Here is a 19,568-nt window from a genome sequence, read left to right as displayed (position 1 = left end):
TATCTAAAAATGATTCTTTTTCTAGTTTAACGTGTCTAAAAGTGATTCTTATTCTAGTTTAACGTGTCTAAAAGTAATTTTTATTCTAGTTTAACATGTCTAAAAGTGATTCTTGTTCTAGTTTAATGTGTCTAAAAGTGATTCTTATTCTAGTTTAACGTGTATAAAAGTGATTCTTATTCCAGTTTGACGTGTCTAAAAGTGATTCTTATTCTAGTTTAACGTGTCTAAAAGTGATTCTTGTTCTAGTTTAACGTGTCTAAAAGTAATTCTTTTTCTAGTTTGACGTGTCTAAAAGTGATTCTTATTCTAGTATAACGTGTCTAAAAGTAATTCTTATTCTAGTTTAACGTGTCTAAAAGTGATTCTTATTCTAGTTTAATGGTCCTTGTGTTCCAGCAGCTGTTTTGAAAGAATCTTCAGATAAATACAGAATTAGCTATGAGGAAGAGACGATGGGAGAGTGGAGGTAGAAATTGATATATAATCCTCAAGGCCGTATCCAGGACTTTATTTTAGGAGGGGTGGAGGGAGGGGGGCTTCAAAACAGGCACGGTCACCTGAATCAGAATCTCAGTCTGAAGGAGAGGAGCTAAATTTGCAAGCCAATCCTGTTGAAGACAGTCTTAATGATAGTGAAAGTGACTGAATGTTCCGTTCTTATGATCCAGTGGTTAGTTAATCAAAGTCATCAAAGTGTTACAAACCTCTTTTTTAATTGTATTTGGTACTTTTATAAATAAATGAAAAATAACATGCATATGATATGAGGAATGTGGCTGAATACTGCATTTTGAATATGCTAGGTTGTTAGCGTAACATTGATTAGGTTTAAATGTAGAAAAAAATGACTAACATGATTTTACTCCCAAATAATGGTAAATTTGATTTATTTATTTAATTTATTTTAATTCATTTTTTTTTACAAAATGGATGCCCGAAATCAGGCACTGTCCAATTGCTGAGCTATTACCCTAGGCACAAGATTACCAAAGGGATAAACTAGAAAGCTAATTAAATTGATGAAGCTCTAGGTGAAGGAGCGTTACCTTTTTTAAGCCCAGGAAAATTGAAATCATTAAAGAAATTCATTAAAACGAAGCTTGTAACATTTCAATTTTTTTTAGCTTGTTTTTCTTCGCAGATCTTGAACTTGATATAAAATATAGATACGTGGGATGGGGGGGGGGGGGGGTGGATGAGAAATAAAAGACCTTTGAAGAGACATTTTCATCGGAAAAAAACTCTTGAAAAACTGATTAAAACTTTTATCTTTACATTCATTTCATCTAAGCATGCCAAATTAAAAATAAGTGTTTAAAAATCAGTTTTTCGTCAAGGCCACCTAGCTAACTTAGCTTAGATAACTTAGCTTAACTAGCCTTGGAAATCTTACTTATATTTATGTAAACTACAAAAAAGGTTTCAATGCCAACTCTGAATTCAACACCCCCACCCAGACTGCCAATTTTGGGAAAAAATCAACAAATGCCTTCCTTCCATTCCAATTAATCTTTGATTCTAGCTGTGCTTGTGCAACATCTAATAATGATTTATAGAAATAATATATAACTGTTTAATCAAGGTATTAAAAATTATTTATAGACTTTAGTTACCTTGTGGTGTAGGCAACACGATCTTTTCCTGAGTTTCAGTACGCTTCAGTTTTTTTTTGGGGAAATTTGCAACTCCATCAAGAAATTGTTGACGTTTCTTCTCCCTTGTAATATCTAAAAATAAATGTACAGATGAAATAAAGTATAGATCAAAAGCATTGGTAGGAGAAAGCTGCAAGTCCCACTTGTGCAACTGGAGGAGGGGTTGACCATCCATTCACGAAATATAATATCTATGTTTGCAGTTTTTATGACCCGAGGGTTAAGTTTACTTCAAATAAACCTCCCTACATTTCCGCACTTTAAATAGGCTATTATGCACAGAATAATGCTATTTTAAGCAAATGAGTTTCATCTTTCCTCAAGGGTTTTCAGACCCCATACGGTGACAGTTGATTATAGTTATCTTGACTAGAGTCTACAATCAATTCAACCATAGTTCTGACTCTGCTTCTGACGACTCAGACATTAAAGCTTAACTCTTTGAAGTCGATGTCCATATCTTTTGGGAAAATTTTCAGAAGAATTTAAACGGAGTCTATTTTTAAATATCCCTAAGACCACATTTGTCAAAAATTCAAAAACCCACAAGCAAATTCCTAATTTCCATAGGTGGCTGCACGTTGATTCTAGTCAGTAACATGAGTGACAAAAAGTCAACTAGAACTCGGGGGTCAAACGGCCAGGGTAAATCTGACAAGGAGGGTAAAATGCTTGGAGTTGGCTAAAGTACAATTATAATGAACTTCAATTCAAGGTTTAAACACATTCGTTATGGATAAACTTAGTGTCATCTATTATACATTGAGGCAAACTATAAAAGCCCACAGATGGCAATGGCATAGGATTTCTATTGTTAGCGCTAGTAAAATTGAGTAACGTAAAAATAATGAATTTTGGGACAATCTTTAGATCGACCATTTTTCTTATTATATTTTTAAATAACGGTCTCGCGGAAGTACTACTGATCTTGGCATTTGTAACATAGATTTTTCGACACTTTTTCGGCACTTTTTCGTACAGGGTAAACAAAAGAGCAGCAAAAATAAAATGCTGAAATTTATGATGCAAGTTTGATTGTTTTTCTTTATTTCAATATAGTTATTTCTTATATTTCTAGTTCTAGTTATTTTTTTATTTCAATATATGTTTTTCTTTATTCAATATATGATATATATATATGATATGATATGATATATATATATATATATATATATATATATATATATATATATATATATATATATATATATATATATATATATATATATATATCAAGGCCGTATAAAAATATGCTCCCATACTAAATCCTATTGCATTTTGTGGGTTAACGGTTCTGATCAGCTTACGCAATTAGGTAACCATAGGTAACCCCATGTTCACCTGACCTTGCATAGTAAATTAGGGTTAATAATATGCCCTCTGATCAGCTTACGCAATTAGGTAACCCCATGTTCACCTGACCTTGCATAGTAAATTAGGGTTCATAATATGCGCTCTGATCAGCTTACGCAATTAGGTAGCCCCATGTTCACCTGACCTTGCATAGTAAATTAGGATTAATGGGCGCTCGAGGTATGGTATAAGAGAGTGCAAGATTGTCAGTTCAGTTCAGTTCAATTTCGGACTTGGCTAAGAGAAGAGCGATTTTCAACATGAAGAGGAAGTGTGATATTACGTCGTTTTTCGCGCCCAAGCGGACCAGGGATGTTTCTGACTATATATATATATATATTGAATAAATACCATTGTTGAAAGCTTGAAAAAACTAAGTCTGTCCAGCCGTTAAAAAGTTATTGCTTTAATTGACCAAAGAACGAGCTAGCCTTGGCCCTCATTTTTATTCACCCTCACAAGCTTCAACCATAGTTGTTCCTAAATTCTTTGTTGCATTGAATACATACTGATTTTAGATGAGAAAGCACTTAAAAAGGATGAGAAGGAAGAAAAGATGTGACTAACCTTCAGCAGTGGGAAGCACTAGCTTCTCTTGAGTTTCAACATCCTTCAGCTTGAATTGGCTGAAGTTTTCCAACTGGGTTTTCAAATCGTCATCGACCTTTGGCAGATCCTTTATTGATGGGACAGCCATTAGATCTACAAAAATAGTAGGCTATAGAAATTCAATCACTAATACATAGTTTTGCCTAAATGGAAAGGGCAGGTTCTATACATTTTCCTCAACGTAAGAGAAGGAAAGAATCTAAGATTTTAAAGGTGTTCGCAAGAACAGGGCGTTTGCTTGAGGATAGGTCACCAGTTACAGGGATAGGCAATGGCTCCCTGGCCCCCCTAGATTTTAGAAAATAGATTTTGGCACTGTCGTAAGAATTGAATATGAATGTACTGCCTCCTTGATTTTGAAAATGACCCATTTTTTGGAATTTCATAAAAAAAACTAGGAAAACATACATTTCCGTAAATGTATGTTAAAATTGTAGAACAACAGAAAAAAAAGCATGCCCGAACTTGATTAGGGAACATAAGCTTTACAAAAAACATAGATTTTGAGATGATTTTGTTCAAATCACAGCCAATCTCCCCTTTATCCTTTTAGGGCATCCCCTCATAATTACGGCTCACCAGCTATGACCAATGAGTGAAAGCGCTAGAAAAAGCTTTACTGCTTTGTAACTACATTTTCGAAAACAAGTTTGATACACCCTTTCGTTTCGACACAACGACATTCAATATCAATTATGGTGGTGAACACACCGTCAAAGCCAACACCGAAGGGTGCATCAGGTATAACCTAAAACTGTCTCAATGCATACGCCTTGAGATAATAGAAATGATAAGTTTTTCAGGGGATTTTGGATAGTCCATTGTGGAAGAACCAGAAATCTGATCAATCTTGAAAAGAAGGATTCTACCCATCCTGTGGGCAATTACAATTTAGGATAAGTTATTCTACCTGTTCTTCAATGCATTTGGTATTAGGAATACCAGCATTGGTTTTAATTTAGCATAAATAAATATATAGTACACAGAGTTTTTGAGCCTTACTCATTCATATGTTTCTGTCCCTGTCAAGGTCAGTCTTATTTAATTATGCTTTGGTTTCCCCCAGCTGGCAGACAAAGCAGCACTAGTGTTTTTCCAAAATAAAGTTTACAAAATAATATTTGGTATTTTGAGCTATAAGCATTCATATATTTACTGTCCCAGAAATGTTAAGTCTTATTTACATATGCTTTGGTTTCCCCCAGCTGGTGGACAGAGTAACACTAGTGCCTTTCCACACTGACCTCTTGAGGGCTGTAAACGAAAGACCCTCCAAGTACGACCTGAACAGCTCAACATCCTTCTTGTGGCATCGTCGAATTTCCTATTTGTGTCATTCGCTGTTCATGATACTGGAGTTGGGGGGGGGATGAATCAAGGAAGCAGCCTTCGCACGTTTACGAAGGTTTTCTTACCTCCCAATAATTATAAAAGCATGATCAAGGTATTAAAATACCAGAGGAATTTTCCTTGTTTTTGAAAAAAAGTTTGAGACACACTTTTTCTTTCTCGATGCAATGATACTGGATATCAACCAGAAACAAAAGCATATAGACTGAAAATTGAAGGTTGGATAAAACACTTCAAAAATACATTATTGTGCTTCTACCGTTTCCCATTTTCCCCCAAGGATTTTTTCCCATTTTCAAAGAAATTATAAATATGTTTTAAATAATTCATATATTTCCCTCCCCCACCACCGGGAAATTAATTATTGAGTGTATGCTTGAAATGACTCGCAACATCTGTATTTGTGACAGCAATAGAACAAATGACTAGCAGGAATTGTGACTATCCAAAATACATGTGCTATAACATAAATATGGGCATACTCTATCTGCGGACAAAAAAGTTATTTTTAGAGTTTAAAATACATTATAAAAAGTTACGAGGTATTTACAACTTTACAAGGTTTCTTAAAAACTTGATACCCTGCTCCGCATCTCTTTCTTATTATCAGAAAGCAGCTTTTCATCTCATGAATGAGCACACACATATTATACATTTTGAAGAGTTACATCACGTTATAAATATCTGTTTTCTACAGTGTTATGAAAACACAAGTTTTATATAGAATTGCAGACACAATAAAAATACGTCGGCATAGTTCAGTTTTATAGGAGTTGAAGTCCTTAGGCACATGCTAGTTCAAGGCTTTGGAAGGGGGTCTTCTTAAGGGGTCTTCGGCAGGAGTTTTTTCCTTCGTCTTCTTTCTTTTTAGGTTCATCTGGCATTGCGAATTCCTTTCCCAAAAAAGTGATAATTCAATTAGCAAATTTGATTTTAGCCTTGCATCACTTTGGACAAATACTAATGCCTCCCCCTTGAAATAAAACAAAGCTATTGCATAAATCTGTTAAGACATGACTTGTTACAAATTCAATAATATTCAATACTGATCCCTTTAAAACACAAGTTTCATATAGAATTGTAGACACTATAAAAATATGTCAGCGTAGTTCAGTTTTATAGGAGCATAAATCCCTAGACACGTGCTAGTTGAAGGCTTTGGAAAAGGCATTATTCTTAAGGGGTCGTCAGCAGAAGTTTTTTCTTCTTAGTGAATTTGAATCAGCTATTGATGAGTATTAATTCCAAAAACTAATACATATCCTCAAAATAGCAATGTTTGAAAATATGCTAGGGGATATCTAGACAGTCAGTGGAGGGTGGGGTTTAAGATGCAGCTAAAATACAAGCGACTCCAGAAATTTTAAGCATGTAATATTGCTTTGTTTTATGATTAAATAAAAAAACAACAAGTTTTTCAACTGAAAGTAAGGAGCAACGTTAAAACTTAAAACGAGTAGAATATATTACGTATATGAGGGGTTCGCTTCTTAGTCAGTGCCTCGCTCTTTACGCTAAAGCTCGGATTATGTTCCAATTCATTAAGAATGACCCCTGAATCACAAAGGCCGTTTAATTGAAATAGATTACTCTTTTGAAAGTACTAAAGAAACTTTAGCGTTTTAGTTTTAAAAATGTCTTAGTATTTTAGTAAGTTTAGTACTTTAGTACTAAAAAAACTTTAGCAACGGTATAACAATGAATTCTACTTTTAAGCTTGTTTTTCTTTGTAAATATTAGCCTTGATGTCAAATATAGCCCGAATACCCAAATAGGGGGAGAGAAGTTGAAGACCCTCAAAAAATAATTTTCATCGGAAGTCAATGTGCATGCAATTTTAGCTCAATTTAACCATGGGAAATGAATGAAAAATTGATTACGACATTTTATCTCTACTTTTATTTCATCTATATATTATCACTTAAATAAAAGTGTTCAAAATTAGTCTCTCCTTAGGTTTAGGCAAGGTTTAAGTTAACTAACCTAAAAACCTGACTGCTCCTTATAAAATTTCAAAAGAGACTTCAAGGCCAATTCTAAACTCAACTCTCCCCACCCACACTGCCAATTCTAAAAAAAAAAGTTCTTTTAGCACCAAATAGTGCCTAACTTTCATTATAATTAATTTACGATTGCAGTTAAGCTTATGTATTTTTTTTTAGAAGGATAGAGTAATAGATAATTGTTAAATAAGGTTATAAACAACAGTTTGTAGACTTCAATTATCTTGTGCTGGAGGCAAACACAATATTTTCCCGAGTTTCAATACACTTCAGTTTATCTTTGGGGAAATTTGTAGCTCCGTCAAGGAATTGTTGACGTTGCTTCTTGATGGCAATATTTATAAATTAACGTACACATAGAATAAAATTTAAAGCAAAAGTATATAATGTATATAGGGGCAACCATTATTCTGCCTCTATTTTAATGGAGTTTTTTTTTTAAATAACCTAAAACCGCCTCTGTTGACAATTTGAAAAACCACAACCAAAATTCACAATTTACATAAATGACTATGCACTGACTCTGCAGAGTGACTAGACCAACGAGACGTTAATTAGAGTTTGAGGGTCAAAATATGGAGGGTAAAATGCTTGAAGTTGGCTAAAGTTCAACCATAGTCAACTTACGTTCAAGGTCCAAACGCACTCGTTATGATGATAAAAAATAAATTTAGTGCCCTATCAGCCCTCCTCCTATAAAAATATTGCACGCCAACTCCCATAAATGTATTAGATATGTCCACACTTGTTTGTACTTACTCTTAGTAGTACTCGTTTGATTCATTTGATTCAAACTTACTCGTTTGATTTATTCTAAAAGGCAGAAGAATAAAAAAAAATGAAATGAAAAAGCAAAAATGTTTTACAGTAATTAACGGGGGGACCGGCGTTTATCCCACCCCCGTGAAAAATACCCCCCGCGGAATGTAACCCTCCCCGGAAAATACAAAAAAATATTTGCTCGGAAATACCCTTCTGCTGGTTTTTCGCTGGAATACTTTTCCGCGGAGGAGGCGATACTGGCGTGATTTGAAAGCAATCAGAAATTAAAGTCTTTTTCAAATGAAAGTGGAATAGGAAAAATTTTTCACCCGAGTTCATTCGCAAGAAATTTTCTGGGTGGAATTTTCAGCTAGAATGGAACTGTCTAGGGGGAATTTTTCCGGCGGGGAGGGGGGCTATTTTGCGTGAAAACTATCAAAAATTAAATTAAAAACAGCAAGTTTTTTTTCAACTGAAAGTTACGCCAAAGTTTTAACTTTTTGTCCCAGTTCTTTAAGAACGATTCTTGAAACACAATGGTCTTTTAATTAGAATATTGTTTTTTAATTCTATAAAAAAATCACATTAGTGTAAAGAGCGGGGTCTTGAGGAGGGGGAAACCTATTTCATATACTTAATAATTTCTGCTCGTTTTAAGTTCTGATGTTGCTCCTTACTTCCGGTTGAAAACCTTATTTTTTTTACCTTTTAATTTTTATTTGTTTTGAATTTGACAAGGTTATTTATTGCAATTTCTGTTCGTTTTGGGTATCATTTATTTATTAATGGTGATTTGCGGCAGTTTTACACCTGGAAGATAAGAAAAACAAACTCGTAGAATTTGACAATGCTTTCGTCCGTAAAAACATTAACAATAAGAATTTGTTGATTCCCAAAGCCAACTCTCCTTTCAAAGGCATGCTAAACCTTCTTAGACTTTTTGGTGCCATATGTTTTTAGCTCAATTTTGAGGATTTTTCGCCTACATTTTTTCTTCTTCTTTATTTTTTAACTTGGTGACCGCTACAACCAAAAATTGTAGAAGTTAATATGGAAGTCTGTTCAACAAAAATGGATTTGAGTTTTTTTTTCTAAGTTTTTAAGATATTTATAGTATGCAAATTTCTCTTTTTCCCTTTCATTAGCACTTTTTAACAAAACTAAAAAAGACGAAACTCAAATAGAATTCACAAATTTAGAAAACCTTATTTTCCACTGGGAGGGGGGATTTTCAGGGGGTATTATCCGTGGGGGGTATTTTCCGGGGGGGGGGGGAGTATTTTCCGGAAGGATTTTTTTGAGGGGGTTGTAGTTTCCAAAGGGGGGGGGAGTAAATGCCTAGAGCCTAAATAACGGTGCCCTGTGTTCTGTTTATTTGATCAGATTCTATTTTCAAAGTAATGACCCTAAGCGAAAATTCATTGCATAATACTTAATTAGCATTTTCATCTATGCTTGAACTCCTTGATTAGACATTCATTTTTTGCTACATAAATTTTATACCTGTTATGTTTAATTTTAAGCCAAAAATTATTATAACATAAATAAAACAGTTTATGAATAATGAATATCCTGTTGAATGGCTTTTAAAATTTGATATGTGTATTAATAATTTGCAACTATAAAATATATTTTAAAATTATTTTTCAATAAATAATAAATAAAAAATATGGAATAAAAAAATCAAACTCTGAACCGTAAATATTAAAAAATTTTTGAAAAGCTGGCGTTTTGACAAATGGTAACTCTGAAATCAAATGTACGCTAAAAATTATCCATGAATAATCTTTGTGCTGCCGCGTACGTGCTGTTCTTGGAACTTAATTGTTAAGTTTTGAATCTGAGTATACCACTTATAGTACTGAATAGCAAAACAAAAAATCCTATGATTCACGCATTAATTTAGTGTATTGATCAATATTATTAACCGACGAATAGATTATTCGATCAGATTCTTGCTCAGAATAAGTCTTAGTTTTGCACATGACTAATAATAAAAAGAGCACTTGGCACTTTTTTCCAAAACTTAAGAAAATGTGTCTCTAATAAGTCTGAATATTCGTCCCTTGATTGAGTTCAAGATTCCCTTCAATTTTCACTAAAAGTTTAGTTAATTTATACCTTTAGCCCTCTTGAGATACTGCAAATATAGTCCTTTGATATTCTAGATACAATTATTGTTTTGTTTTTAGTTCAACATCTCCCTAAGCACACTTTGAAAATTTCAAGCTAATACCCACAGCAATTCCTAAGATAGTGCAGATACGCCCTTTTGATGACCTAGAAACTAACAGAATCTCTTCATTTAGAATCTATGTCTATGTCTTGATTTATACACTAAGAGTTCTAACTTAATACCTTAGCTGCTCCTGGGATATTGTATAGCATAAGCCCCCTTTTGACAAAATGGATACACACGGTGTCTTTTATTTGGTCCAAAATCTTCCTCAACGTGCCTTGGAACTAATAGATTCAAGTTAATACCCTTGCCTGTTCCTGAGATATTACGGGTACACCCTTTTGACAATCTGGATATACAGTGTCTTTTAATTTAGTTTAACACCTCCCACAACATTCCTTGAAAATCAAAAATATTTTATCAGGTACGCTTTTTTCACAAAAAAGCACCAATGACTTTTTTCTCAAAAGCTCAAAACTTATATCGTTAAGCTTTTTGAGCTAAGGGGGATCCAATTGCAAAACTAAGAATAATCCCCCCCCCAAAGAAAGAGAAGGGAGTGGTAAAGGCCACAAAAGGACCAAATACTTCCCTCTGGCTACTTTGTATTGAAGGGTTGGAGACTTGAGAAACTTGAAAGGGGAAGCTTGAGAAAGCAACTAGTCTTTCTCTTGCACCCTTTTCTGACAGCCCCCTGTAACCCCCGTAAAAAGTGGTACCAAATATCTTAAGAATGCGTAGCTTTAATTGGAAGGTGTAGTTGCCTTTGGTTGGGAAATTCTCCCCATTCACCTGCAAATCCAGGGTACTTGTGGGTCATGAGTCAGTCCTGAAACTAGTTAGCCCGCCGGAAAATCTACGCGGGTGGGTCTACTAGGCTTAGGCCGCTTGTGCGTCCAGGCAAATTCAGTCCCCCGTTTTGCATACATGTCTAGTGCACATTGTACGTCATGAGTAAACCAAAAAGTCTCGGTCATCCTCATTAGTAGTATCTATATAGGGAATATGAATCATTCATTCAACCATACATTCACCCCTATAAGAATATGCTCAAAAGTGTAATATATATGAACCATACAAAACCAATCAGAGAGGTTTCTGGGCCAACCAGACAGGTTTCTGGGCTAATAGGTGTATGGAAATACTGTGGGTACACCTAAATGGAATTATTGGTTTCATCACTGATTGCATAATATGCGATGAGGGACTGGTTTCCGAGTCCTCATTCATGTAAGCCAGATTTCTACTTCATAATATATATATGGCCTACATGCCTTTTAGGGTAAGTTTATTATCCGTGTCAAAAAACCGGTGCGTCTGGGGTATGTGTTAATATATTCAGTTTTTTTTTACTATAAAATCGAGTTTCAAATTGGAATTTTGTACAGTTTGAATAATTCATTCATTCTATCAATATATATATTTTACGATCATTTACATTGGTGGAGATATGGAATGTTCTAAGCGACTTCTGGTGAGTAAATTTTTCTTATATTATAATAAAAAGAAATCCATTTTTGTCTCGTCATTAAGTTAAGGAAGAATTTCCTTTAAAAAAATATCATATTAAAAATATATTTGGTTTAGGTTACGTCTAGGGCTCTTCCTCTTCCTTTTTCTATGATTTTAAGTATATTGTAATTTGGGTATATAAGTTTTAAAAGCGTGGCATATAAAATTGAAAAAGATCTGTAATTGTCAACTTTTTGGGGTTTGGTACTGTGGGATTGAAGGGCCAGTGTTACAATCAGAATTGTTTGATTGACATTTGCAAAAAGGGGTAAGGGATTCGCGAAATGGACTATACGAACGATCTTATTTGAATAATAGGGAAAAAGAGCTAGATAACATTTGCGAATTGAAGATAGAGAAAAAAAAGAAAAAAAGGGTTAAAGTCATTAGCAGTTAAGATAACCCTGAAGAGCATGTTAATTCATACCTTATTTATTATAAATTTGGAACAATATCAATTTTTGGAAACGGTCAACGATGATAAAATGGTCTTATGAGTTGACCTAGCTTCAGCAGAAGCTTAGGATAGTAGCGGTGACAATTGAGATATAAGGAGCAATTGCCCCCTATTTTTGAAAAAATACCTTTTTCTGGCATTTATACTTTTAAAAAATACAAAGTTCAATATTCGAAGCTATCTTCAGCAGGTTCTTAGGACAAAAGCGGTGACAATTGAGAGATAAGGAGCAATTGCCCCCCTATTTTTGAAAAATACCTTTTTGTGGCATTTATACTTTTAAATAATACAAAGTTCAATATTCGAAGCTATCTTCAGAAGGAGCTTAGGACAAAAGCGGTGACAATTTAGAGATAAGGAGCAATTGCCCCCTATTTTTGAAAAAATACCGTTATGTGGCATTTATACTTTTAAAAAAATACAAAGTTCAATATTCGAAGCTATCTTCAGCAGGAGCCTAGGACAAAAGCGGTGACAATTTAGAGATAAGGAGCAATTGGCCCCCTATTTTTGAAAAAATACCTTCTTGTGGCATTTATACTTTTAAAAAATACAAAGTTCAATATTCGAAGCTATCTTCAGCAGGAGCTTAGGACAAAAGCGGTGACAATTGAGAGATAGAGATTAATTGCCCTCCTAGTTTTTGAAAAACACCTTTTTGTGATATTTTACTTTTAAAAAGTTCAATATTCGAAGCTAGCTTCAGCAGGAACTTAGGATAGTAGCGGTGACAATTGAGATATAAGGAGCAATTGCCCCCTATTTTTGAAAAAATACCTTTTTGTGGCATTTATACTTTTAAAAAATACAAAGTTCAATATTCGAAGCTAGCTTCAGCAGGAGCTTAGGATAGTAGCGGTGACAATTGAGAGATAAGGAGCAATTGCCCCCTATTTTTGAAAAATACCTTTTTGTGGCATTTATACTTTTAAAAAGTTCAATATTCGAAGCTAGCTTCTGCGAGAGCTTAGAACAAAAGCGGTGACAATTGAGAGATAGAGAGTAATTGCCCCTAGTTTTTGAAAAACACTTTTTTGTGGTATTTTACTTTTAAAAAGTTCAATATTCGAAGCTAGCTTCAGCAGGAGCTTAGGATAGTAGCGGTGACAATTGAGAGATGGAAAACAATTGCCCCCTAGTTTGTGAAAAATACCTTTTTGTGGTATTTATACTTTTAAAAAATAAAAAGTTCAATATTCGAAACTATCTTCAGCAGGAGCTTAGGACGAGAGCTGTGAGAACTGAGAGATAGAGAGTAATTGCCCACTAAGTTTTGAAAATACCTTTTTGTAGTATTTATACTTGTAAAAAGTTCAATATTCGAAGCTAGCTTCTGCGAGAGCTTAGGACAAAAGCGGTGACAATTGAGAGATAGAGAGTAATTGCCCTTAGTTTTTGAAAAAACACTATTTTGTGGTATTTATACTTTTAAAAAGTTCAATATTCGAAGCTAGCTTCTGCGAGAGCTTAGGACAAAAGCGCTGACAATACACACACACACACACACAGATGACAAACACACAGAGACAATACACACAAAGAGACGACAAACACACAGACCCGAAACAAAAAAACAGACGACACAGGTAAAGATACGACAAACACAAATAGCAGACTAACACACAGAGTCGAAACAAACAGATAGAAAACCGACAAAAAAACACTAATCACACACAGAGAGGAAAAACACACAGACACGACACACACACACAGAGAGACGACACATACACAAATAGAGACGACAAAGAAACAGAGACCACACACACACACACACACACAGACGAAACACACACAGAGACGACACATACACAGAGGCGACACACACATATCGAGACGACAAACATACAGAGAAGACACAAAAACAGAGAACACTTTTTTGTGGTATTTATACTTTTAAAAAGTTCAATATTCGAAGCTAGCTTCTGCGAGAGCTTAGGACAAAAGCCCTGACAATACACACACACACACAGACAGACGACACACACATAGCGACGACACACGCACAGAGACGACACACACACACACAGAGACGACAACACACAGAGAGAAGACACACGCACAGAGACAACACACACAGAGACGACACATATAGAGAGACAACACATACACACACAGAGACGACAAACACACAGAGACAACACACACAAAGAGACGACACAAACACAGATACGAAACACACAAAGAGACGACACACGCACAGAGACGACACACACAAACACACAGAGCCGACTCACACACACACACAGAGGACATACAGAGACGAAAGACACACAGAGACGACTCACACACAGAGAGGACAAACACACAGAAACGACACACACACACAGAGACGATACACACACATAGAGACAACACAGACACAGAGACCACACACACACAGAGACGAAACACACACAGAGACGACACATACACATAGGCGACACACACACGCACACAGAGACGACAAACATACAGAGAAGACACAAAAACAGAGGCGACACACCCACAGAGATGACACACACATAGAGACGAGACACGCACACACACGACACACAAACAGAGTCATAGTGAGAGAGATATCCAAAAAGTTGGGTTGATCTAGGTTCACTTAGAGGGGCGCGCTATTCTAAGTGAACTATCTGTTTTTGTGTCTTCTCTGTATGTTTGTCGTCTCTGTGTGCGTGTGTGTGTCGCCTCTGTGTATATGTCGTCTCTGTGTGTGTTTCGTCTCTGTGTGTGTGTGGTCTCTGTGTCTGTGTTGTCTCTTTGTGTGTGTTGTCTCTGTGTGTTTGTCGTCTATGTGTGTGTGTGTGTGTGTTGTCTCTCTATGTGTGTCGTCTCTGTGTGTGTGTCGTCTCTGTGCGTGTGTCTTCTCTCTGTGTGTTGTCGTCTCGTGTGTGTGTGTGTGTGTCGTCTCTGTGTGTGTGTCGTCGCTATGTGTGTGTCGCCTCTGTGTGTGTGTGTGTTGTCTCTGTGTGTGTGTCGTCTCTGTGCGCGTGTCTTCTCTCTGTGTGTTGTCGTCTCTCTCTCTCTGTGTGTGTGTGTGTGTGTCGTCTCTGTGCATGTTTCGTCACTATGTGTGTGTGTGTCGTCTCTGCGTGTGTGTGTTCTCTCTGTGTGCGTGTTCTCTCTGTGCTTGTTGTCTTTGTGTGTGTGTTTCGTCTCTGTGCGTGTATGGTCTCTATGTGTGTTTCCTATCTGTGTATGTCGTCTCTGTGCGTGTGTTGTCTCTGTGTGTGTGTCGTCGCTCTGCGTGTATGTCGTCTCTATGTGGGTGTGTCGTCTCTGTTTTTGTGTCTTCTCTGTCTGTTTGTCGTCTCTATGTGTGTGTGTAGCCTCTGTGTATGTGTCGTCTCTGTGTGTGTTTCGTCTCTGTGTGTGTGTGTGTGTGTGTGGTCTCTGTGTCTGTGTCGTCTCTATGTGTGTGTCGTCTCTGTGTGTGTGCGTATCGTTTCTGTGTGTTTGTCCTCTCTGTGTGTGAGTCGTCTCTTTGTGTCTTTCGTTTCTATGTGTTCGTCCACTCTGTGTGTTAATCGGCTCTATGTGTGTGTCGTCTCTGTGCATGTGTCGTCTCTTTGTGTGTTCAGTATCTGTGTGTGTGTCGTCTCTTTGTGTGTGTTGTCTCTGTGTGTTTGTCGTCTCTGTGTTAGTGTTTGTGTGTGTGTATTGTCAGCGCTTTCGTCCTAAGCTCTCGCAGAAGCTAGCTTCGAATATTGAACTTTTTAAAAGTATAAATACTACAAAAAAGTGTTCTCTGTTTTTGTGTCTTCTCTGTATGTTTGTCGTCTCTATGTGTGTGTGTTGCCTCTGTGTATGTGTCGTCTCTGTGTGTGTTTCGTCTGTGTGTGTGTGTGTGTGGTCTCTGTGTCTGTGTCGTCTCTGTTTCTGTGTTGTGTCTGTGTGTGTGTCGTGTCTGTGTGTGTGTCCTCTCTGTGTTTCTGTCATCTCAGTTGGTCTTTAGGTTATGTGTGTGCGTAGACTCTTTGTGTTTGTTATCTATATGTGTGTGTAGACTCTGTACGTGTTTCATAGCGTTATGCGTGCCGTATCTGTGTGTGTGTCGTCTCTTTGTGTGTATTGTCTCTGTGTGTTTGTCGTCGTGTGTGTGTGTGTGTGTGTATTGTCAGCGCTTTTGTCCTAAGCTCTCGCAGAAGCTAGCTTCAAATATTGAACTTTTTAAAAGTATAAATACCACAAAAAAAGTGTTTTTTCAAAAACTAAGGGCAATTACTCTCTATCTCTCAATTGTCACCGCTTTTGTCCTAAGCTCTCGCAGAAGCTAGCTTCGAATATTGAAATTAAAAGATTCATATGACCATGGTTACGAAATGTTTATAGAATTGTTGGTCTTTAAAAAGACCGTTGGGTAGTCATGGGTGTGATGAATATTATGAAAATTCATCATTGTTCGTCATCCACTTAGTGTGATTCCAATCTATATCACGGATTTTGTGGTTCTTTTTCTTTCTAGGATATCTTACATACATATTCTGAGAAGGAATATTAATCGGCACCCATATTCTAAAAAATTGAACTTCGTCCTCCGGGCTGTGTATTCTACTGGGAAATACCTCACAATTAAAATTTTCAAAGTTGAATATTGGTATATCAGATTCCCATTTTTCGATTAAAAGTTTATTAGTGGGCACATTCCCTTTTGCGTACAGTGCTGTTACACCAAAAAACAGCATATCTCTCTAACTTCCTCTTGTACAATGGATAGATCCTTCCCTTTGTTATATGATGGAGGTATCACTCTATCATAAAAACCTATTTTGTTTATAACGTATAATATATTGCGCTACCTGTCTTCATTATAGTCATACATATTGTAGTTGATATGCCAGTGGTAACAAGAGACTTCCCTGTTATCTATAGTCAGCAATAGAAACGCACATTCAAAAATCATCCCACATGATGACTTCTTCAAGCCAATGAATTCGCAATCGAAAACACCATACATCCTTGAAGTTATATCGATATAATGAATGAAGTATTCAAAGTGTACAAAATTCCAATTTGAAACTCGATTTTATACTAAAGAAACTGAATATATTAACACATACCTAAGACACACCGGTTTTTTGACACGGATGATAAACTTACCATAAAAGGCAAGTAGGCCATATATATATTATGAAGTAGAAATCTGGCTTACATGAATGAGGACTCGGAAACCTGTCCCTCATCGCATATTATGCAATCAGTGGTGAAACCAATATATCACTGTCCTTGGTAAGTCACTGCACAGGCTAAACCACATTTTTGTGCAATTCAATTCATTTTTTCATGTATTTTTGATATTTATTTTCAAGTAATTCATTCAGGTTTTCGAAAGCAATTCATGCCAGAGTACAGCATTATAACTAGTCTAAGACATCCACTCTGTCATCGCCCCATCTCCCCAAAAACACTTTTCAGACATGTCTTGTTATAAATTTTAGTTCAAGTCATTCATTTGGGTTTTTCACAATCAATTCGTGCCACAGTACAGAACTATAACTACTCTAAGACACGCTTTAGTCATCGCCCCCATCTCCCCAAAAACACTTTTCAGACATTTCTCGTTAAAAATTCTATTTCAAGTCATTCATTTGGGTTTTTCACATGCAATTCGTGTCACAGTACTGAACTATAACTAGTCTAAGACACCCTTCTGTCATCACCCCATCTCCCCAAAAACACTTTTCAGTCATTTTTCTTTAAAACTTTTTTTTCAACTAATTCACCCAGGTTTTCGAAAAGAAATTCATGCCAGAGTACAGCACTATAACTCGTCTAAGACTTCCACTCTGTCATCGCCCCATCTCCCAAAAAATACTTTTCAGACATCTCTTGTTAAACATTTTATTTCAAGTCATTCATTTGGGTTTTTCGCATGCAATTCGTGCCACAGTACAGCACCATCACTAGTCTGAGACATCCAATCTGTCATCACCCCATCCCCCCCCCCAAAAAAAAATTTCAGACATTTCTCGTTAGAAATTTTATTTCAAGTCATTCATTTGGGCTTGTTCAAAAGGAATTCGTGCCACACTACAGAACTATAACTACTCTAAGACACGCTGCTGTCCTCGCCCCATCCCCCCAAAAACACTTTTCAGACATTTCTTGTTAAAACTTTATTTTCAAGTCTTTCATTTGGGTTTTTCACAAGCAATTCGTGCCCCAGTACAGCATTATAACTAGTCTAAGACATCCACTCTGTCATCAAATATCAGAAAAAGGCATTTTTCAAAAACTAGGGGGCAATTAATCTCTATCTCTCAATTGTCACTGCTGCCGTCCTAAGCTCCTACTGTATCTAGCTTCGAATATTGATCTTTTTAAAAGTAAAATATCACAAAAAGGTATTTTTCAAAAACTAGGGGGCAATTAATCTCTATCTCTCAATTGTCACCGCTGCCGTCCTAAGCTCCTACTGTAGCTAGCTTCGAATATTGAACTTTTTAAAAGAAAAATATCACAAAAAGGTATTTTTCAAAAACTAGGGGGCCATTAATCTCTATCTCTCAATTGTCACCGCTTTTGTCCTAAGCTCTCGCAGAAGCTAGCTTCGAATATTGAACTTTTTTAAAGTAAAATATCCCAAAAAGGTATTTTTCAAAAACTAGGGGGCAATTAATCTCTATCTCTCAATTGTCACCGCTGCCGTCCTAAGCTCCTACTGTAGCTAGCTTCGAATATTGAACTTTTTAAAAGTAAAATATCACAAAAAGGTATTTTTCAAAAACTAGGGGGCAATTAATCTCTATATCTCAATTTTCACCGCTTTTGTCCTAAGCTCCTGCTGAAGATAGCTTCGAATATTGAACTTTGTATTTTTTAAAAGTATAAATGCCACAATAAGGTATTTTTTCAAAAATAAGGGGCAATTGCTCCTTATCTCTCAATTGTCACCGCTTTTGTCCTAAGCTCCTGCTGAAGATAGCTTCGAATATTGAACTTTGTATTTTTTAAAAGTATAAATGCTACAAGAAATGTATTTTTTCAAAAATAGGGGGCAATTGCTCCTTATATCTCAATTGTCACCGCTACTATCCTAAGCTCTTGCTGAAGCTAGCTTCGAATATTGAACTTTTTAAAAGTAAAATACCACAAAAAGGTGTTTTTCAAAAACTAGGGTGCCAATAATCTCTATCTCTCAATTGTCGGCGCTTTTGTCCTAAGCTCCTGCTGAAGATAGCTTCGAATATTGAACTTTGTATTTTTTAAAAGTATAAATGCCACAAAAAGTATTTTTCAAAAATAGGGGAGCAATTGCTCCTTATCTCTCAATTGTCACCACTACTATCCTAAGCTTCTGCTGAAGCTAGGTCAACTCATAAGACCATTTTATCATCGTTAACCGTTTCCAAAGATTGATATTGTTCCAAATTTATAATAAATAAGGTATGAATTAACATGCTCTTCAGGGTTACCTTAACTGCTAATCACTTTAACCCTTTTTTTTCTCTTTTTTTTTCTCCATCTTCAATTCGCAAATGTTATCTAGCTCTTTTTCCCTATTATTCAAATAATATCGTTCGTATAGTCCATTTCGCGAATCCCTTACCGCTTTTTAAAATGTCTACGTCAAACGACACATTCTTGTGCAATTCATATCAATAACAAAAACCACTCTAATTATCTTATAAAGCCTTGACTAGTTTCAAAACATGCTTGTCCACTTAAGGTGTGACTGTCCTTGGTAACTTAATGTACCG

The 19,568-nt window shown here is 35.9% G+C and overlaps 1 protein-coding gene across 20 annotated transcripts in view; it reads right to left on the bottom strand.

Moving 5' to 3' along the window:
* Window positions 1–3,709, bottom strand: part of LOC148941077 (uncharacterized) — a 105,626-nt gene extending 101,917 nt beyond the window's left edge. For all 20 annotated transcript variants that reach the window (XM_089105313.1, XM_089105314.1, XM_089105317.1 and 17 more), the window contains exons 1-2: window positions 3,579–3,709; window positions 1,617–1,730 (exon numbers count right to left, since the gene is read on the bottom strand). In XM_089105313.1, coding sequence (XP_088961439.1) covers window positions 1,617–1,730; window positions 3,579–3,708 — 244 coding nt within the window. In that variant the 5' untranslated portion in view covers window position 3,709. The remainder of the gene's footprint in view (window positions 1–1,616; window positions 1,731–3,578) is intronic.
* Between the last annotated feature and the right edge of the window lie 15,859 nt (window positions 3,710–19,568).

Source organism: Artemia sp. Qi Xiang Cuo, chromosome 19, assembly GCF_049724085.1.
Source record: "Artemia sp. Qi Xiang Cuo chromosome 19, ASM4972408v1, whole genome shotgun sequence".
Lineage (NCBI taxonomy): Eukaryota > Metazoa > Arthropoda > Branchiopoda > Anostraca > Artemiidae > Artemia > Artemia sp. Qi Xiang Cuo.
Note: the sequence above shows the minus strand (reverse complement) of the source record. Positions and strands in the feature narration are given on the sequence as shown.